Genomic DNA, 19456 nt, shown 5'->3' with positions numbered 1-19456 from the left:
GAAATTCAATATTATGAATTCTATTGACCTCTTTACATTTCAACCAAACATCAAAAAACTTCCATGTGAGCCAGGCACGGTGGCTCGTACCTACAATCTCAGCTAATTTGGAAGTAGAGATTGCAAGGATTACAGTTTGAGGCCAAGCCAGACAAAAAGACCCCATGTCAGCAAATGAGCCAGGCATGGCATGGCACACCTGTGGTCCTAGCTATGCAAGAAGCCATAGATAGGAGGAGCATGGTCCAGGCCGGACCTTGGAAAAAAATGCAAAAAGGGCTAGAGGTGTGACTCCAGTAGCAGAGTGAAGTGCAAGGCACCTAATCTTCCATTAGGTGTTGGGGAGGTGACTCAGTTGCCTGACATGCAGGAGGCCCTGTGTTCCATCCCCAGCAACACACACACAAACCCATTAAAGTATTTTACAATCTTCTCCCCAACTCTGACCTTTTTCAACCCCGTACATTCACCCAAATCGCCCATATCCTATGAGAGACGGGGCGAAAGCCAGGGACAGGAGGGACAAATGTGCCAGTTCAGTCTTTACACAACTCAAAAGTCTTCCTCTTCAAGAGGATCACTGATGGGGGAGAGATGTCCCAGACAATGTATGCACATAAGAATAAATGAATAAGGAATTTTTAAAAAGAAGATCACTGATGACCTTACCTTTGTAGGGAAGCCATTAGAATATAAGGTGGAAGCATTCGTGGAGCTCCCAGATGAGCTCTGGTACTCTTGACACAATGGCTAGCATGGGCCATTCATGGCCCCTCCACTGGCCCAGCATCATTAGACATGACAGCAATCAAAATTTTTAAAAAACTTATTTCCAGGACAAGTATGCAGATGGGAAGAAAGACAGATACAATAGTGACCCATAACAGTGCCTAGTCTTGAGAAGAACAACTACCCATGAATCTCCCTCTGTTCCTCGTCTCTGGGGCGCCTAAGGTAGCAGTCAAGAAATTAGAAGTCAGCCTGGCTTCTAGACCCTTGGTAACTTTGTGACTTCCTCACATCTGGAACACCAATGGAACAGCCTGAGCCACATCCCAAATATGATTCAAACAAGCAAGCATTCACAGAAATTTTGTAGGTTCCTGTATTACCATAACTTCTTCATCCCTCTCCTTCCTCCTGCATCTCCGTGCCAAACCTCAATGGAGCCAGGAAGGGGAGTTCGCCTCTCAGTGGCCTCATCTTCCTCCTGACATCCCACAGGGCAAACGCCACTGACATCTCTTCTCCAAGTACTTGGGACCTCCAAATATTGAGTTCCAGGGGAAGGCACAGGCTGTGATCAGCCAAATGAACCAGCTCTGTGATCGTGCACACACTATGTGCATCACCCCCTACGGCTCAGTTCTTGGCCCCCTCCTCTTCTTTCCACCAGCCTCCCTGGTGAACCTCCTCCAGCCTCATGACTTTAGATAGCTTTAATGCGCCAGGGATGCCCAGATTTCTGTCTCCAGCCAGACCTCCCTGTGAGCTGCAGACTCAGGATACAGTCTCTCCCCCATCCCTCCCCAGGTACATGTGGCCACCAACCTTGGCCATGCAGAACCGAGCTCTGGATGCTCTGCTCAAGCTTTTAGCAGTTCCTGCATCCGCTCATGTCTTTTCTCCTCCTGTGATGGGGCCATGACACTGGAGTCATTCTTGGCATCTCTCTTTTTGTATTACCACGTTTTCAGTTTTTCAGGAAATCCCACTGGCTCTACCTTCAAAATATGTCTCCAGTCGGGCCTCTCATCACACTCCTCTGAGCCACCATCACCTCTTGAATGAATTTTGTACATAGTAGCCTCCCTGCCTTGCCCTGTGCCCCAACAGCCAGCTTCTCAATGCAGCAGCCTGAGTAAGGTCAGGTCAGGTCACTTCTCAATCCCCACGCTCTGCTTCACTCAGGATAAAAACCAGAATCCTTACCATGGCCTTGCATGACCTCTGCTCATCTCTGTTTCTCCACCCCCCACCACCACCCTCAATTGCTGTGTTCCAGTCACATGAACTTTCTACCTTCTTCCTCCCTCACCAAATCCTGGTCCCCTGCATTTGCCCTTCCCACCCTGGAAATTCTCTCCCACCAGGTTTACATAGGGCCCACCCACTCACTTCCTCAGACCTGCTCAACCGTGAGCTCTGAAGCTGACCGGGACTCTATTTTATACACCAGCAGTTCCTTCAGCTGCTCTCTTTTTCAGTGGCGCTCAGTCCCTTGAAGCACTGGACCGAGTACCTGGTGAGCTGGTTTATTCTACTTACTGCATCTTCTTGGGGTCCTGCCCCTGCCAGTGTAAGGAAAGGCAGGGACTTTTGTCTGCTTGTTCCTGGCGTGTAGTGGGAGCTCGATAATTATCTCTTAAGCATATAAACATCTATTGAAGTACAACCTCCGTACCGTACAATTCACCCTCTTAAAGTGTGCAGCTCAATGGATTTTAGTATACTCACAAGGTTTTGCAGTCAATTTTAGAACACTTTTCATTCCCGCAGAAAAAAACCTCCCTCCCCTTAGCTCTCACTTCCCACTCCACCTGGTGACCACAAATCTACTTTCCATCTGTATGGATTTGCCTGTGCTGGACATTTTAGATAACTGAAATCATACAATATATAGTCTTTGATAACCAGTGCCTTGCAGTTAGCATATTTTCAAGGTTTTCATTGTAGCACGTATCAGTGCTTTGTTCCTTTTTGATTGCTGAATGATTTTCCATTCAGTGGATATCTGCCATGTCTTATCCATTCGCTACTTGATAGATGAATAGTTACTTGTTTTTATTGTGGCAAGATATGCATAGTAAAGAATTTACCATTGCAACCACTGTGAAGCATGCAGTTTGGTGGCATTAAGTTTGTTCCCCTCATGAAGCACCAATCACCCTCACCCATCTCCAAAACTTTATTTCCTCAAACTGAAGCACTGCATATTAAATAATAGCTTCACATTTCTCCCTCCACAATCTCTGACACCCAGCATTCTGCTTTCTGGGACTTTTAGGGCTCGGCCTGTAGCTCAGTAGTGGAGCTCCTGCCTAGCATGTGCAAGGGCCTGGGTTTTATCCCCTGCACCACACATACAAAAAAAAAATCTACCTGCTATGATTTTGACTACTTGAAGTTTCTCTTTACAGTGGAATAATATGGTATTTATCCTTTTGCGTTTGGGTTATTTCACTTAATCCTCAGGGCCCATCCGTGTTGCAGCATGGATCAGGACTTCATTCCTTTTCAAGGCTGAGTAATACTCAGTTGCATGTATATACCACACTTTCTTTACCCACTCATCTGTCCAGGGAAATTGGCTGCTGTCAATAATGCTGTGAACATTGGTCCCCAAGCTTTTGAGTCCCTGCTTTCAATTCCTTTGGGTATGTATCCAAAAGTAGAGCTGTTGGGTCACGCGGTAAATCCAGGTTGGTTGGTTTGTTTTTGAGAGAGGGTCTCACTATACAGCCGGGGCTGGCCTCAAACTTGCATCTCCTGCCTCAGCCTCCTGAGTGCTGGATTACAGGTGTGTACCACCACACTCAGCATGTGTTTAATTTTTTTAGGAACCGCCATGCCATGTTCCACAGTGGCTATGCCATTTTACAGTAATGCACACAGGTTCCAACTTCTCCTCACTCCCAGTTTGTCACTTTATAGAGCCACTGAGCGAGCGTGCAATGGTTTCTCACTTTGGCTTGCATTTCCCTAGTGATGTATGTTGAATAGCTTTTCATATGCTTATATCCATCTATTTCTTCTCTGGAGAAATGTCTGTTTAAATCTGTTGCTCTTTTTAAATTGTTTTTGTATAAATAGTAGGGAGTTCTTTGCATGTTCTGAATACTAATCCTTTGTCAGATACACAATTTGCAAGTACTTGCTTGATTCTCCATCTTCTCACTCTGTTGATAATGTCCTTTGATATACAAAAGTTTTAAATTTTGATAGTGTCCAATTTATCTACTTGTCTTTTGTCACCTGTGCTGTTAGTGTCATACCCAAGAAATTATTGCCAAACATAATTGAATTACAATTACTACAAGTTCTCTGCACCTGAGTTTCCTCATTGACAAAAGGAACAATACCCAATAAGAGTCAGTCAGGCACCTGCTCCCCAGGAGCTTATGGCATGGAGTAAACAGGGAGCATGGACAAGAACTATTACTACATGGTCAGAAAGTCATAGCCCCATGGAAATGGCATTAAAAGAGTGCTGCAGACACTGAGAGGCAAAGAAGGTGACATCTAATGGAGATCAGGGAGGCTTCCTGGAGAAGGTGTCGTTTGTCTGGACTTTGACAGATAACCAAGGTTGAAATATTCAGAAATAAGAAGGTAGGGGGAAAAAAGTTGAGTAAGCAAGGCCCTGATTTGTTTATTCATTACTGTATAACCATCCAAACCTGACCAGCTAAAGATAAGTAGTTGGTGACCTCTCATGGGTCTGCATGCTGACTGAGCTCAGCTGACTGGTTTTCTGTTGGCCTTCTACAAGGTCATGCATCAGGTACAGTCACTGGCAGCTGAGCTGTTATAATCTGAAGTCTGGACTGGGGTTGCTGGAGCAGCTGCCCTCTCCCTACTGCATGAAATCTCAGGACCTCTCAGCTGCCTCAGCCATGATCTCCTATGGTCTCCTCACCCCTGCATGCAGCACAGTGACTGAACTACTGACACATGGCCCAGGCCTCCCAAAAGCATGTGTTCCCAGTTGGAAGCTGCTTCTTTTAAAGACTGGACTGGTGCTGGTCTAGGGTCACCTTCACTACAGTTCACTCATTACTGCAGTATTCAGCCATCCATTAAGGTGAGGGCAAATAAACCCCACCTTTCCATGAGGGACATGTTAAAGAATTATTGCCCATCTTTAGTCCACCCTGGACTCAGCACTGAGAACACACAGATATCCAGAGGACCAGTGAGTCATTCTGTTTGCCAAATAAGCCAAGGATTAGGACAAGGGTCAGTAAACCATGTCCTATGGTCCACACACAGCCTACCCATTCTGGTGAGTGCGGTGTTATTAGCCCACAGCCATCACTACTTGCTCATATGTTGTCTGGTGGGTTTTGCTCTACAAGAGCTGCCTAGTTTTGAAGAGGCCATATGGTCCACAAAGCAGCAAATACTGCCTGGCTTTTACAGAAAAAAAAATATGTTGACTGCATGTCTAGATCATTTTGGAAAAGCCAACAGGGGTCAAATTATGTGGGGACAGTTTCTCACCAAGTACATGCTTCAAAATTAGGTAAGGTGGGCTGGGGTGTAGCACAGTGGCAGAGCACTTGCCCAGCATGTACAAGGCCCTGGGTTCCATCCCTAGCCAAAAAAAAAACTTGCTTAGACATTTATAAAAATGACACATTTGGCTAGGCAGGGTGGCTCACATCTGTAATCCTACTTATTTGGGAAATGAACATTGAGAGGATCATGGTTTGAGGCCAGCCTGGGCAAAAACTTCGTGAGACCCCCATCTCAACCAATAAAAAGCTGGGCACAATGACATGCACCTGTCTTCCCAGCCACCAGGAAGCAAGTAGGAGGATCACAGTCCAAGCCAGCCTAGGGATAAACATAAACCGTATTCAAAAAAATACCAAAAGCCAAAAGGTCTGGGGGATCCCCGCACACACCAGGGATTGTCATGCATATTCTTGCTCCAAGCCTTGAGTGTTGCTCAGGAGAGGACGAGTGGCGGTGAACACCATAGGAACTGGGAGGGAATGGAGGCCTCGAGGCTGGGGAGGAGGCTTTTGTAGAAGGTAGACAGGAGGAAATGCAGGCCTGAACTGAGAGAGGAACCAGGGCAACAGAGCCGGGGCTGGCAAAACAGGAGAGGCAAGAAGCCCAGGACGTCTGGCAGTCGGAGCTCAGTGCTGGCTGTTGTGGTGTGTTGCCCTGTGTTTTAACTGTGAACATACCATGTCTGAGTGGCTTTCTCAGTGATGTTATTTATGCTCACCACAGGTGGAAAGGAAGCGCCACATTGGAAATGATATTGTCACCATCGTGTTCCAGGAAGGAGAGGAATCTTCTCCTGCCTTTAAGCCTTCCATGATCCGCTCCCATTTTACACGTATCCTGGGCCTCTGTAAACGCTCTGATTAAGCAGCCTCCCTGGATCTAAGATGACCCACCCTCAAGCCAGACGCTACAGTTCATAAGTTTGCATTGCGAGACTGAGATCCACTGTTTGGCAATTTTTCCTAAGCATTGCCTTTTTCCTTCCTCTTGCCTGCATTGGAATAGTGGATGGATTAATTCTCAGAGAATTTTTGGCTTCTGAAACTACTTCCCTTCCCTCTATGAAATGAGGGGAATTTCCTGTTATCCATCAGTAATAAATGAATTAGAAGAATGACAGGTACTGAATCCTCTGAGAAAATTTGCATTAGGTCTGAAAATTTGTAAGTTAAAAAGCCCAAATAATTTTTCCTTGTTGATTCTAAACCCTGACAATAGCTGCTATATTCCCACCTTGAAATGTGGGGATGATAGAATTAATAATATTTTTATTTGCATCCACTAATTCCTGTTCCGGTCATCGTGCCAGTAAGTTTCAGTGATGGGGCTGAAGTTCCCTACAGTGTCTCAGCCACACTGCCCCTGGGTGGACATTCAGCTAGCCCAGCTAATCTTCATTCTTGACACACTTGCTCTGGGTCCCAAGCCACGACAGTGAAACTCACACGTGGCAACTGCACAGGCTGTCCACCATAAGTAAAGGGCGAACAGGAGGCGTTTTCAGAATTGATTCTGATTTAGTTACATTACCTGTTTGGAGGCAGGACCACAGTGACTCATGCATCTGGAAATAGTTTCTTGCTATACTCTGACTTGTTCCTTAAAACCTAACATTAATTCAGGAGGCAGAGATTAGGAGGATCGCAGCTCGGAGCCAGCCCGGGCAACTAGTTCGCAAGACCCTATCTTGAAAAAACCTTTCACAAAAAAGGGCTGGTGGAGTGGCTCAAGGAGTAGGCCCTGAGTTCAAATCCCAATACTGCCAAAGAAAGAGAAACCTAACATACAGCATGTAAAGAGGTTTTTAAAAGTCAAAATTGCCAAATTTCTTAGGGTGAGGAAACCATAATTAAAGTTAATATCAATCTTCCTTATCAAGTAAGATCTCCCTCTGTTCCCTGGGCCTTAGGACTACTCTTTCCCTCCTCTTGTGTGTGTGGTTTTTTTGCCATAACAAAAAACTTCTCCAAATACAGTGCAGGAGAAGTGAAGTAACTTTTTAAGTGAGAGAATTTTTGCGATTTCCCTTATTGCTTTAGATTTGGGCTTGGCACCTTTTCTTCTGGAAGAGGACAAGTAGATATTTAATGCAGATTTACTTCTCTGAGTCCAGGTGTGAAAACACCAAGAGACTGGTGGTTTTATAGCCCTAGCTAAGACAGGCTGGGATGGACAAGGGGGGACAGGAGGAAGAACAGAGAGAGAAAGCCACTGGATGCAGGAGGCTTTGCTTCTTTACTCATGTATTTTAAAAGAGCTTTTTTAAGCTTTAACTTACACACTTTCCCCCACTCCCTGGGGCTGGGGTGGAACACGCCATGTTTGTGCTCTACCACTGAGCCACACCCTAGCAATTGTGCTATTCTGGACTCTTCGGGCTCCAACCCAAGCGAGTAGTTAGCTTAGAAGCTGTCACCAACCACATTGGCTCAATTTTTCTGTTGTGTTTTGTCTACTAAAACCAGAAGGAGAGAGCAGGAAGGTGTACAGTGAAAACATTTGAATTGCTATCCTCAAAATGTGTGAGATGAAATATATGACTAATTTTATGTTAGGATCTTGTTTGCATTTTCAGGCAAGGCAGCTGTTCTTTTTGCTCTGTTGACTGATTAGTTATTTAATACCTTTATTTTTGTTGCTCTTCTGACCACTTTGGAGGTTTATCTTTTCCCAGTGGAAGAACACACAATGTTGGTCACAGAACTCTTGCATGTCACTCCCTAAGCGGTCTCTTAGAAAGAGGTCAACATTACGTCCCAACCTAAGAGCAACAGATGCCCTAGCCACAAAAGGGTTGTTCAGGAATGATTCTGATTGAGCATGGTGGTACGTGCATGTAATTATAGCACTCGGGAGGCTAAGGTGGGAGGATCACAAGTTCAAGGCCAGCCTGGACTCCAAGTGAGACCCTGTCTCTAAATCAAAAAGAATGATTCCACACAAGGGATTTTTCAAAATATAAGCAGTCAATTTTGAGCATTGGGGTTGTTGATTTATTTCCTTGACTATCCCACAGATATCTTTGCCTTAGTAAGGTATGACCAGCAAAATGACAATTACAGGTAGGCGATGACCTCATCTCCCTTCTTACCTAATTCTCATGTTTACTTACTGATTTGACATTGATTGTGTGGGACTCTTGAGATTCATTCTTCTGGATGGATTTAATATGAATATCCTCACCTTATAGAACTTTTTTCAAGGCCACCTCTTCAGGAAAAATTTGTTCGGTGTGGTGTTGCTATGTGCAGTGGATCCAGGGAGCAGGGTTAGTTTGGCCTTTTGTACTTCATGTGGGGAACCAATGTGATATATTTGACCTTGGCCATATTAACCTCTTTCCTAGGCTACTATCTTCTCTATTTACCCTTCTGTTATCAAAAGTTAGTCTTCTAAAAGGTATCATAATTTTGTGAATGAAACACTGACTTCTATCAATAAGATGTGGATTCAAGTACGGCCCTGTCACTTAGTGACTTTAAGGCTTTGTGAAAGGTGTTCATCCCCTCGGAGCCTCAGGCCTCATGTAGCATGGAGGTGATGCTCCCTCCCTGGCAGGATTGCTGAAGTCCAGTCAGAGCTGAGTCTCCCTGGTATGCAGTGGTGTGCCATGGTGGCCACTGCTGGTATTTGTAGGTGCCTAGCCTTGTCCACACTTTGGTGGGCTGGACCCCTGAAAGACTCAGGAAGATGTAGCCTCTGTCCTGAAAGCATATGAAACTGTAAAAGAGGGTTGGGTGGTGGTCTAGCCTCCTGCGGGGGCGTTGAACAGTCCTAACACATCACATAGGCCACTGGGCACATTTACGGGCAAAATATGGATGATCTTTGAAGAAAAACCAACTAATTCTGGAATGTTCTCTACATAGGCTGAAAATATTTTCAGAAGAAAGCGTACCACTCTTTGGCCCACCATTGCCATCCCCACCGGTGTTTACAGACCACCAGGAATTCAGGGACTTTTTGCTAGTGAAATGTAAGTTGCCATTTTGATATGTTTGTGCAACTTGTTCTGTATTGGAGTACACTTGTTCATATTCTCCCCAGGTACTGCATAAGAAATTATCGTTTCTGTTCATTCTTATACAACATGGGTTTCATTTTCTGGAGTGCTGTATAGTTTTCTCCTGGGTCCTCATCTACACCAACCCTCCTACCCATCTCCCTTGTATTTGTCCAGTCTCACCACTCATAGCACCAGGGGCCTCAAATTAAACTTTGTGCCCTGGGTTCTGATGCCCTCTTTCTGAGTCTCTGATGATAGGTGTCTCTCTCTGTCACAGAGCGGGATGAAGGTGAAGGAAAGAGCGGTTATGAAATACATTTAGGGATAGGGGTATTGGGAGTGTGTGTGTGTGTGTGTGTGAGAGAGAGAGAGAGAGAGAGAGAGAGAGAGAGAGAGAGAGAGAGAGAGAAAGAGAAGGGGGTGGGAGAATGGGGTGTGTGTAGAGCCTGCCCACCTTAGGCCTTACTAGTCAGCTAGCCAGTGAGCATAGATCTTAGCTTCATTCAATACCTGGCTCTGAGCCCCCATCTTCTGAACCAAGGAGCTGTGCCATACCCCTCTCCTGAGCAGCCCTTGGTTATTCTGTCTGAAAAGCCAGGGAGACTGTCACTGCCGATCAGAATGGCATTGCTCAGCTGCGTTCATTGCATTCTCTTCATAGAAGTCCAGCTTGCCAGCGTGGGGCCCTGGCAGTGCCCCTCGGACTGTGCAGTCTGTGAAGAGGCCGTCTCCAAGCTTCTGCCAGGCATGCTGAGCATTGCAGCTGCTTAGCTGATGGCCTCTTGTCCTGTCCCACCCACGCACAGTCTTTGCCTAATTATGTCACTGTTGCTGGGTAGTTTGGGAGCATTTGGAAGGGCTCCTGTCCTCTCCTTTGAGTTTATCCTGGTCACCTGGTCCCAGAGTACTTCATGGACACCTGCCTGCTCCTTGACTTCCAGTCTTAATCCTCCCACAGAATTGGCCAAAACAAATGCCACAGGCCAGGGCCAGGGGTACACACACTGTCCCTTCATACTTCATAACTCTGCACATGAATCCTCCCTCAGCAGCCACAGAAGGCTCCCATGTCATGTACCCATGCAGGTGGCACTTGAAGGGATGAGTGTTACTTAACTCCAGTCACCAAAAGCATCCCCGTCATAGCCAAGCCACTTGAAGTCTCCCTTCCCTCCATAGCCTCCGCTGCTCTGTGCAGAGATCCCCACCTGCCTCCCAGCCTCTCTCCCTGGCAAATGGAGTCTTGAGCACCCTTGGCTGGGGTTCCTCCACTACAGCTAGGCCCCAGCGTTTTCCCCTTCCACAGTACTACACACTAACCTATGCCAGGGTCTAGAGCATTGTCCCTCTGACATGAGAAGCAGCAGATACAGCCACTTGCAAAAAATGATGACCTCTGCCCTTCCTTTCCAGTCCCTATACTCCTTGTTGCAAATGCTGGAACAAGAGTCACAAACCCAAGTGCCTAAAAAGGCGGAGGGAAGGGGGATGCCTGAGCAAAGTAGGCCAACAGGACAGACAAGAGTGCTGGGGAGCTATGGCAGTTTGGAGAGCATTCCCCCTGCTTCAGCCAGGTGATGACTTTCAGTAGCCTGAGCCTGCAGTTGCCAGATACTCTGAGTTTTCCAAAACAAGCCAGTCATCTGAAATTCTGTGAGAAACCTCCTGGGTCTCAAAGCTGTGGGGTGTGTATAACTGAAGCCCTGAAGATCCAATAGAAAGCCAGAAACAAAGAGTTAGCAACGGGGAGCAGTTGAAAGGGTATCAGAAGCTGGGTTCAAAGTAAGCACCCCAAGGGCCTGAGCACTTTAACCCTGAGTTAGTTAAAGGGTCACTGAGCAACACTGATCAAAATGGAACCAGTCAACAGAATGACTCATTAGCACCTTCAGAGACTTGGGGCAAAATGAAACCAGGGATTTGGTTGCTCTCAAATTGAAGACCTGAAAAGTGGGCATATGGCAGAGATGGAGCACAGGGCCAGGAGGGCCACGGAGTCTGGGTGACTGACAAAATAGTAAAGCCTGGACCAGAAGGTCTTCTGAATCCCAGAGTGAATTTAGCAGAAGGCACCAAGGAAGTAGGCCAGTAGAAAACTCCAAGGTAACAGGAAATGGCATTTTCGCAAGTATCTCAGCCTTTTCCCCTTTACAGCCAAAGCAAATCATTTTAAGTGGATTTTTCTAAAGTACTAAGGAGAACAATATCCTCATCACAGAATTAAAGAAAGTAGCTAGACACATGTAGTTTAAATTCCTTGAGCAATGCCTTGCCACATGCAAGTGCAGCTTATTCACAGCACGCAGAGCTTATGTAGGGAATGCCTGTCCCTCAGAAGTTCTATTTTTCAGTCTATGAACACTGATCTTCCTTTGAGAAAAATAAATATTATATCAGTTCAACACTGTGCTATTTATATGTATTACCTCACTCAATTAACAACAACCCTACAAGGAAATACGATTAATACCCATTTTATGAGGTGGAAAACTGAGGCCCCACAAAGGTTAGAAAATTGCTTAAGAATACACAGCTAGCAACAGAGCTGGTATCCACATTCATGACTGTCTTAACTTCTAACTTTATTGCATAGTTTATCTCTGTGCTCTAGCGTGTAACGAGCTACACATCCCACTGTATTGGCCTAGTGTCTGTAGTGCACTAAAACCCCAGCTCTCCCCAGATGAAAATTCTGTTAGGCTAAAAATCCCAGTAGTTTACTGAGGCATTATTTTTTTTCTAACAAAATGCAGAAAATATATATGTAACCCTGTTAAATGACAACTGGTGGTTTGGTACAATAGGTGGGAGGGAAGGAGGGAGGAAGGGAAGGATGGGTCAATAGCTGGGTATAAGGCTAAAGAGGTCTTTAGGTAAAATTGGATATCCCCTCTGCTTAGGAAGCTTGCTATTCAGCAAGAAAGGGAAGATAAACATGCCTACAGACTGTTTGGATCTGCAGTAGAAATTTAGAGAGTTTTTAAGCATTCTTCCATAAAAGGATTTTCAGACCAATGACAATACCAGTTGGGTTGTCAGTTTCCATCACTGTGACAAAATGCCTGAGAAAAACAACTGAAAGGAGGAAAGATTTATTTGGGCTCAGGTTTCAGAGATTTCAGTCCATGGTTTCTGGCTCCATTGCTGTGGGCCTGAGGTGAGCAGAACATCGTGGTGACAAGCCATGGCAGAGGAAAGCTGCTCACCTCATGACATCCAGGAAGCAGAGAGAGCAACAGGAAGGGGCTAGGAGGCAAGGCACACCCTTCAAAAGCATGCCCTCCGTGACCTACTTCCTCCAACTAGGCCCCACCTCCAAGTGTTTCCACCACCACCTAATAAATAACGCCATCAGACTGTGAATCCACCAGTGGATTAATCCACTGAAGTCAGAGCCCCCGTGGTCCAGTCACCTCTCAATGATCGGGTCCACTAGCTGGGACCCAAGCCTTCAACGCATGGGTCTTTTGGGAACATTTCATTTCTAAACCATAATACCATGTTATGAAGGTGGGTGGTGTCTGCCATAAGGAGTTTCCTTGGAAAGAACATTCTTAAATAGCTACTGATGTCTATAATTTCCTTTTTATTGGTTTGTTTTAGTAATTAATGGTGAAAAGGCCACTTTGGAAACCCCCACCTTTGCCCAGAAACGCCGGCGCACTCTGGACATGTTGATTCGCTCTTTATACCAGGATTTGATGCCAGATTTGCACAAGGTACCTGAGTTCAAAGTCGTCTTTCCCTCCTGTGGTGTCTGAGCAGAGAGCACAGTCCTAGCGATGGGGCCCTGGGTAAAACGTAGCAATCACCAGGATCCTTGTTGTCTGAACTCACTTGTGGCCACCCACATTGTTCCACTGCTGCCACAAGAAGAAACACTGAATGTCCATTTAGAAAAACATGACTTTCACAAACCTGAGGCCTGTAGAAACTGAAGCACAGGAGGGGTGAAGCACGAGTATGGATGGCCACCCCTTGAGCACTTAAGAGTGCTTTTTAGGGGTGCTGTCCCTGATGAATTATTCAGTGTTACCTGTTCCATGGAGCTGATAGATAGCCAAAAACGTGAGTTATGGAGAGAAATGGGGTGCTGTCTTAGGTTTTCAGGAGATGTCCCGGTTAGCCCATAATCAGGTACTGAACAAGCATTTCCATTGGCTGGAAACCCACTTGGTACTAGACACTTCCTAGGCCCAAGGTACTTTTACACTGATGAGACCCAGCCCCTTCCTGTCACCTCCAGGGGCCTGTGGACTCAGTGTGTGAGGTCACCAAGATTAGGCACTCTTAATGCAGAGTAAAATTGTCATTGTTTACAAATATTTGCCTATTTAACAAGGAAGCACTGAGCAAGTGGGGAAATTCCCATAGGATCTGGTCTTTCATTTTTAAACTCTAGTAAAAGTAATTAATTGCTGATGATGCATGCAAATGAGAAGTGTCTGGCACTCGCCCAGGGGGGATAGATACCAAAATGAGCTAGTGCTCATAGGCCCCTTTCCTTCAGCACTCCTTGACTTCTGCCTAGTCAGTATACTAGCAGGAAGTAGGCCAGGACCCAACAGAGCAAACCTTAAAAGGTAATCTGTCAATTCCTTTTCCTCCCTAAGGTCAGGGAAGGGTGCAGAGAGGACACCAAAATGAGTGATCGTTTTCCTCAAGTCTAAGGCTTTTCTGCCTCAGCCAGACGTCGCCTGCCCCTAGTCAAAACAAGTCCCTGATAGACCTCACACTTGCCCTTCTCAGCAGTGACCCCGTGTGCTAATCCTTTCACTCACTGCCTTGCCAGCCTCTGTGCTTCATAAGTACAGAGACTGTGGCTGCCACAACCCCCCAAGCCTGGCAAAGCAGGGATGTATTCAGTCTGTGCTTGCTGAGTGAGCAAGTGCCGCAAGTTCTCTGACAGATTTGGAGAAGTAGTGTTTACTGAGCATGTGCCAAGCACCGTGATAATCACCTTGCGTGCATTGCCTCTCTTAATTCTCATAACATACCTAGGAGACAGGAGCTAACTACCTTACCCAGCGTTACCCACAGAGTCACAGAGTCCCACAGTCCTGGGTACCATTCCCGTAGGATTCAGTGTACTGTGCCCCAGGGGCACCCCTCTTTGAGAATGGCATCCTGGAGCTGTGTAACACGGTGGCCCAAGTCACTACTAGTAAGTGATGGAGCTGCTGCTTCGCCTGGCTCAAAGCCTCTGCGGTGCTGGCTCTGCATCTGTGTGTGCTTTACCCCTGAATCTAGCATAGACCTGGCATGCAGGAAGTGCTCAATAAATGCTTACTGAGTGAACAAATACTGAGGGTATAAACAGGTCCATTTGGACAAATAGGTTTGTGTTTAAGAGAAGCCAAATGATGAGACTTGACAACTGTTTATGGAATTCATAGCTTGTTTTTCTTTTTTCAGAACATGCTTAATAGACGGTCTTTTAGTGATGTCTTGCCTGAATCGCCCAAGTCTGCTCGGAAGAAAGAGGAAGCCCGCCAGGCGGAGTTTGTTAGAATAGGGCAGGTCGGTTTTCTTGTGAAACATCTGCGAGACTTACATTGATGATTCTGTCCGAACCAGATGGGCCACGGTGCAGAGCCTTTTACGTTTTCCTGCTGTTGTAGGAGCTCCATGATTTCTCTTAGGATTGGCGCGGAGACCACAGTGAGATTGACAGCTGTGTAGGTGTAATTTCCTGTGGGTGTCTGTGAGAGTACAGCACTCTGCAGCAGCAGGACAACTTCCAACTGAAAGCAAGTGGTCCAGGGCCCCACTGCGGCCCCCTCTTGTCAAGAGAGCATGAACCACTTTCCCATCTCCCAGGAAGGCACAATGGGGAACCAACTTGGGAAATGCACATCGAACCCTTCCTTGGCCCAGCACAGAGTGACAGTGTTGCTCACAAAAGACCTGAATTTCCACCCTGATTATTAGAAGCAATCATTGCACTTAGGCAGCTCCTACTCACCCCATTCCTCCAGGCCTTGTAGGAAATCCCTTCTCCTTTACCTCACTCCCATTGGACAGTAGCATTTCTCAGTTCCAAGCTTCCTGCCCTGACCCCACATCACAGCAGGGAGAAGTTGGGGCGGTGCCAGCTGCAGATAAGGACTGGCCCACAAATAGAGCCCTCAGCAAAGCAGGTGGATGAGGAAGGGTCCTGTGAAAGCCTAGAGGCAAAGAGCCCTTTCCCAAAGACCAAGGCAAATGCATTGGTCCTTGTTAAATATACCTGGCCTCTCCTTCTAGGGATTTGGAGCCATCAAGTTTGAGGGAGGCCTGGGAATCAGTAATTTTCAATGCTCAGTTTAGAGATCACAGCACTGCAACATGACCTAAGTGAAATAACAGAGTGCATTTGGGGTGACGTGGACTGGGACACAGTCATTAGGGCTTCACCATTTCCCACTAATTCCTGTTGTCAGTGCTGAGTCAGTAGAGGAATGCTGAAACTTTAACTCCAAATTACTCCTGTTTCATTAATTTTTCCAAATCATAATTATTTATTCTGCCGTTCTTTTACTGCCTGATAACAAACTTTAAGAGATCTCTGTTCCATAAGGCACTAAAACTGAAGTCCATTGTGAGAGGGGATGCCCCATCGAGCTTGGCAGCTTCAGGGATCTGTAAAAAAGAGGTGAGTTGATGAACTTTCAGGTTGAACTGTGAATGTCCATTATGCTCAGTGAAGTTATTGAGACTCTTGGGAAAAGGTTTGGGGGCAGAAGGAAGAGCTTGTCACCTGCAGTGTCCTCTAGGGGTAGTCCCAGATAATGTCATGAGAGCCTGTTTCCACAGGACACTCCTGCCTTTGCCTGCATGGGTAGAGCAGAACTCTGTCAGCCAGGCCAGTTTCACAGTGCCCCTCAAGTTGTACGTGCATGTGTGTCACCCCGATGTCCTAACCAAACACATGCTCTGATGCAGAAGGGCTGGGCTGGATTCAAGAGTTGACATCTCTTAGGATCTTCCCTGCAGTTCCCAGAGTCCACCCTGGAGCAGGGATTCTCCACATAGCATGTGCTCATGTCACCCCTGTTTCTGTTCCATAGATGTATGTGTGGCCTGAAAGGTTGCATTTCTAACTGGCTCCCATAGCAACTGAGGAGTGCAGGTGGAACACCAGTACCTAATCTCTAGGTCACTCAGCCAGCTAAAAAGTTCTCAGCCTGTCTATTCTCATTCCCATTTTTCATGGGGGTAAAAACTAGCTGCTAATCAAGAATAGAAGAGAAAAAATGCAGGAATCACAGGATAGACTTAACTATACACCTGATTTTATATTGTAAAACAGTACCCTCATGTGCTTAATCCCATTCCAGATATGTGAGTTAAATGCAACAGAGGCACACACAGCTCAGCACTAGAGAAGTGTCTGTTAGAATACAAAAGACCACTGAAGGCATTTGCTTTCGTGATTTAGGCCTACCTGCTTTACAGTGTGATTTCAGGAAAAAAAGAGCTCAAAATACAACAGACCCTAAACACAATGGACACCCCATATACCACCCATGAAAATGGGAGTGGCATACAGACACACAAATCGTTTTGGATACAAGTTCTGGGGTTTCACAGCCCTCCCTGGGTCCTCTGAGGTCCTTGGATTTTCCTGATGAAGGGCCCCTTTCTGCATAAGTTTTCCAAACTGTGTCCTCTGGCCAGAGAATACTTCATTATTAACGCTCGGTTGTTCTGTCTTGGTGCTACCTAAAATACTGGTTTCTCTGTCTGTCCCAGAATGACATTTATATTGATTGCCATTGCTTTTTCATGTCCTCCTGCTACAAGTCACAAGCTCAGAGTTGCCAGAACTCTTCTTGGAAAAATGTCATTTCATTCAATGACCTGTCCTTGTGTAGCCCTTTCTCAGTTTATAAAATGTTCCCACATTCTTTAGGTGATCAAAACAGTGCAGGTCCCACCTTAGCAAGTAGAATATTCTTTCTGAGGCAGTGGGTTCCCAAAAGGGCAAGCTGGTGATAACCCATGCAGTGTTTATCCTCAGCCTTAGCGACACTCCACTCTCTCTGTGAGGAGGTGAGCATGTCTTCACTGAGTACTTACCACACCTATGTGTGCGCACACGGGCTCATCTACAGCCACAGGAAGGACATGTGAGGCCCTTATATCTATTGACAGTGGAAGTGAAGATGTAAGACTTCAGCTTTCTCCAGAAATCTGTAAAGCATGGGGCTAGGTGCTCTGAAGGGAAGTGAATGATTTTATTGAAAATGTTTACAATTCCGGTGTGACTGAGACCTCAGGAGACAATGCCTCCTGAGTCCATGTGTCCACACTGAGCATGAAGCCATTGTGAAGGAGAGCTAACTATGGCTGGAATAAAAATAAAGCTAAGAACCCAGGGAAAATTCACATGGTTTGGATGTGTCATGGGGGGAGGGAGGGACTAGGGGTAGTTTCATTGGTAGTACTTAAAAAAAAACAACACATTTGTAGTGTTAAGATTTTAGAATCTTATGAGTCAGTAAGCATTTTCATGTTCGGACAGTAGCAATTTCTTGCATTGCATATGGTTCAATGATCTTGCTGAATCAGCAACACAGGAACTTCTTTTTTTTAATAGAATTATGTAGGACTTCCTTTTATGATGAATGCATGTAAAATTTCCAAAAAGTGAACACTGATTGGCCCAACTTCCAGTTGTTAAAGAAAACTGCTTAGAAAACCTTATCAATGTTCCCATTGCACAAGGAACATTGTCACATCGAGGCAGGTCATGGTGCCAGAAACGGGAATTCACTGATTTCTTAGCATATGGATTTGAAAGATTTTTCTCCTTAAGAAAGTTAACTGAGTCTAGACCCCACGTAGCTCGTGGGGTTTGGCGTGACTCCTCCCATAGGGTATCTGTGTTACTGTTTCAGGCATCAATCTGTGCAGTTCCCGATGGGCCTCAGTATGTGTTTCCTGGTGCACTTATTTTCTGATGCTTGTGTTGCCTCGCAGCCCTGGGAGCCCCAGTGTTTCTGCAGTAATTTCCCTCACGAAGCCGTGTGCGCAGATCCCTGGGGCCAGGCCCTGCTGGTTTCCACTGATGCTGGCGTCTTGCTAGTGGATGGTTAGTGAGTAGCTGCTCCTACAAATGTCTTTCTTTGTGTGATGTGTAGTACTTCTCAGGTGGATGACCACCACCAATTCACTTCCTTTAGACTGTCACTTTGTGGTCCACAGGAAAGTAAGCAAAGTTTGATATCCTTGCAAAAGGAACCCCATGTTTTCAGGGCAAGTAAAGAGACTACACTCTGAACCAAGCATACTGGAGGGTAAGCTTTAGGTTCATTCCTTCCCCAATCTCTGATTAGTCCATGGATATTAAAGACCTTCTAAAATAATCTTCTTGTCAACCAATACTTATTATGGCCCCAATATTGTATCTTAAATCAAAAGGGACACATTAGTTAGAGCCATTCTCTCAGGAACATGTTCTCTCTCGAAGCTTTTTTAAGACTTCTGATTGAAGCCCAAGCACCATGGCTTACTCCTATATTCTTGGCTACTCAGGAGGGTCACAGTTAAAGGCAAGCTAGGCAAACAATTACTGAGACCCCCCCCATCTCAATAAATGAGCCAACTGTGTGGTACATATCTGTAATCCCAGCTAGCAAGAGACATTGGTAGGAAGATCTCAGTCTGAGGCCAGCTCTGGGGGAAAAAAAATGTAAGACCCTATCCAAAAAGTAACCAAAGTCAAAAAAAGGATGGGGGCATGACTCAAGTGGTAAAGAGTAGTAACTAGCATGAGACCCTTGAGTTCAAACCTCTGTAGCACAAAAAAAATAAAAACTTCTAGTTCTGATTCTAAACGTACTTGGTATCCAATCCAAAACAAATGATAGACGCTTGGATAAACCATTTTTGATGGATATAGAAACAGAATGATTTTGACAGGGAGACAGACTTCAACTCAATACAAAAGCAGACTTTCTGACAGTCAGCGAGCCCCGCCTGCCCCCGTGGGCAAGCCCTCAGCCAGGAAGGGGGGGGTGTGCAGCTTCAGATAAGTGGGGGATGTAGACTCTTGGCCATGTGGTCCCTTCCAGCAGGAGGCTCCTTTGCATTTTCCAGACTCCCGATGAATGACAGAGGAGGCCAGCACTGGCACCAGGTCATCCATCTCCTGGGGCTTCAGAGGAGCCACACACACGAAGGCAGCAACTCACAAGGAGCATCCTAAGACTGAAGTGGCTGCCC

At 45.9% G+C, this 19456-nt stretch overlaps 1 protein-coding gene and 1 long non-coding RNA gene across 9 annotated transcripts in view; one reads left to right on the top strand and one right to left on the bottom strand.

The window, feature by feature from the left end:
- The window catches only part of Garnl3 (GTPase activating Rap/RanGAP domain like 3), a 163124-nt gene that overhangs the window by 103701 nt on the left and 39967 nt on the right, over positions 1-19456 (top strand). For all 8 annotated transcript variants that reach the window (XM_074053160.1, XM_074053162.1, XM_074053158.1 and 5 more), the window contains 7 exons: positions 5965-6073; positions 8258-8303; positions 9111-9217; positions 12851-12966; positions 14663-14767; positions 15807-15881; positions 18212-18323. In XM_074053160.1, coding sequence (XP_073909261.1) covers positions 5965-6073; positions 8258-8303; positions 9111-9217; positions 12851-12966; positions 14663-14767; positions 15807-15881; positions 18212-18323 — 670 coding nt within the window. The remainder of the gene's footprint in view (positions 1-5964; positions 6074-8257; positions 8304-9110; positions 9218-12850; positions 12967-14662; positions 14768-15806; positions 15882-18211; positions 18324-19456) is intronic.
- LOC141415821 (uncharacterized) overlaps positions 1-19456 on the bottom strand; it is a 54023-nt gene that overhangs the window by 25810 nt on the left and 8757 nt on the right. The window lies entirely within an intron of this gene.

The sequence above is a fragment of the Castor canadensis genome, chromosome 13 (assembly GCF_047511655.1).
Source record: "Castor canadensis chromosome 13, mCasCan1.hap1v2, whole genome shotgun sequence".
NCBI lineage: Eukaryota > Metazoa > Chordata > Mammalia > Rodentia > Castoridae > Castor > Castor canadensis.
Note: the sequence above shows the minus strand (reverse complement) of the source record. Positions and strands in the feature narration are given on the sequence as shown.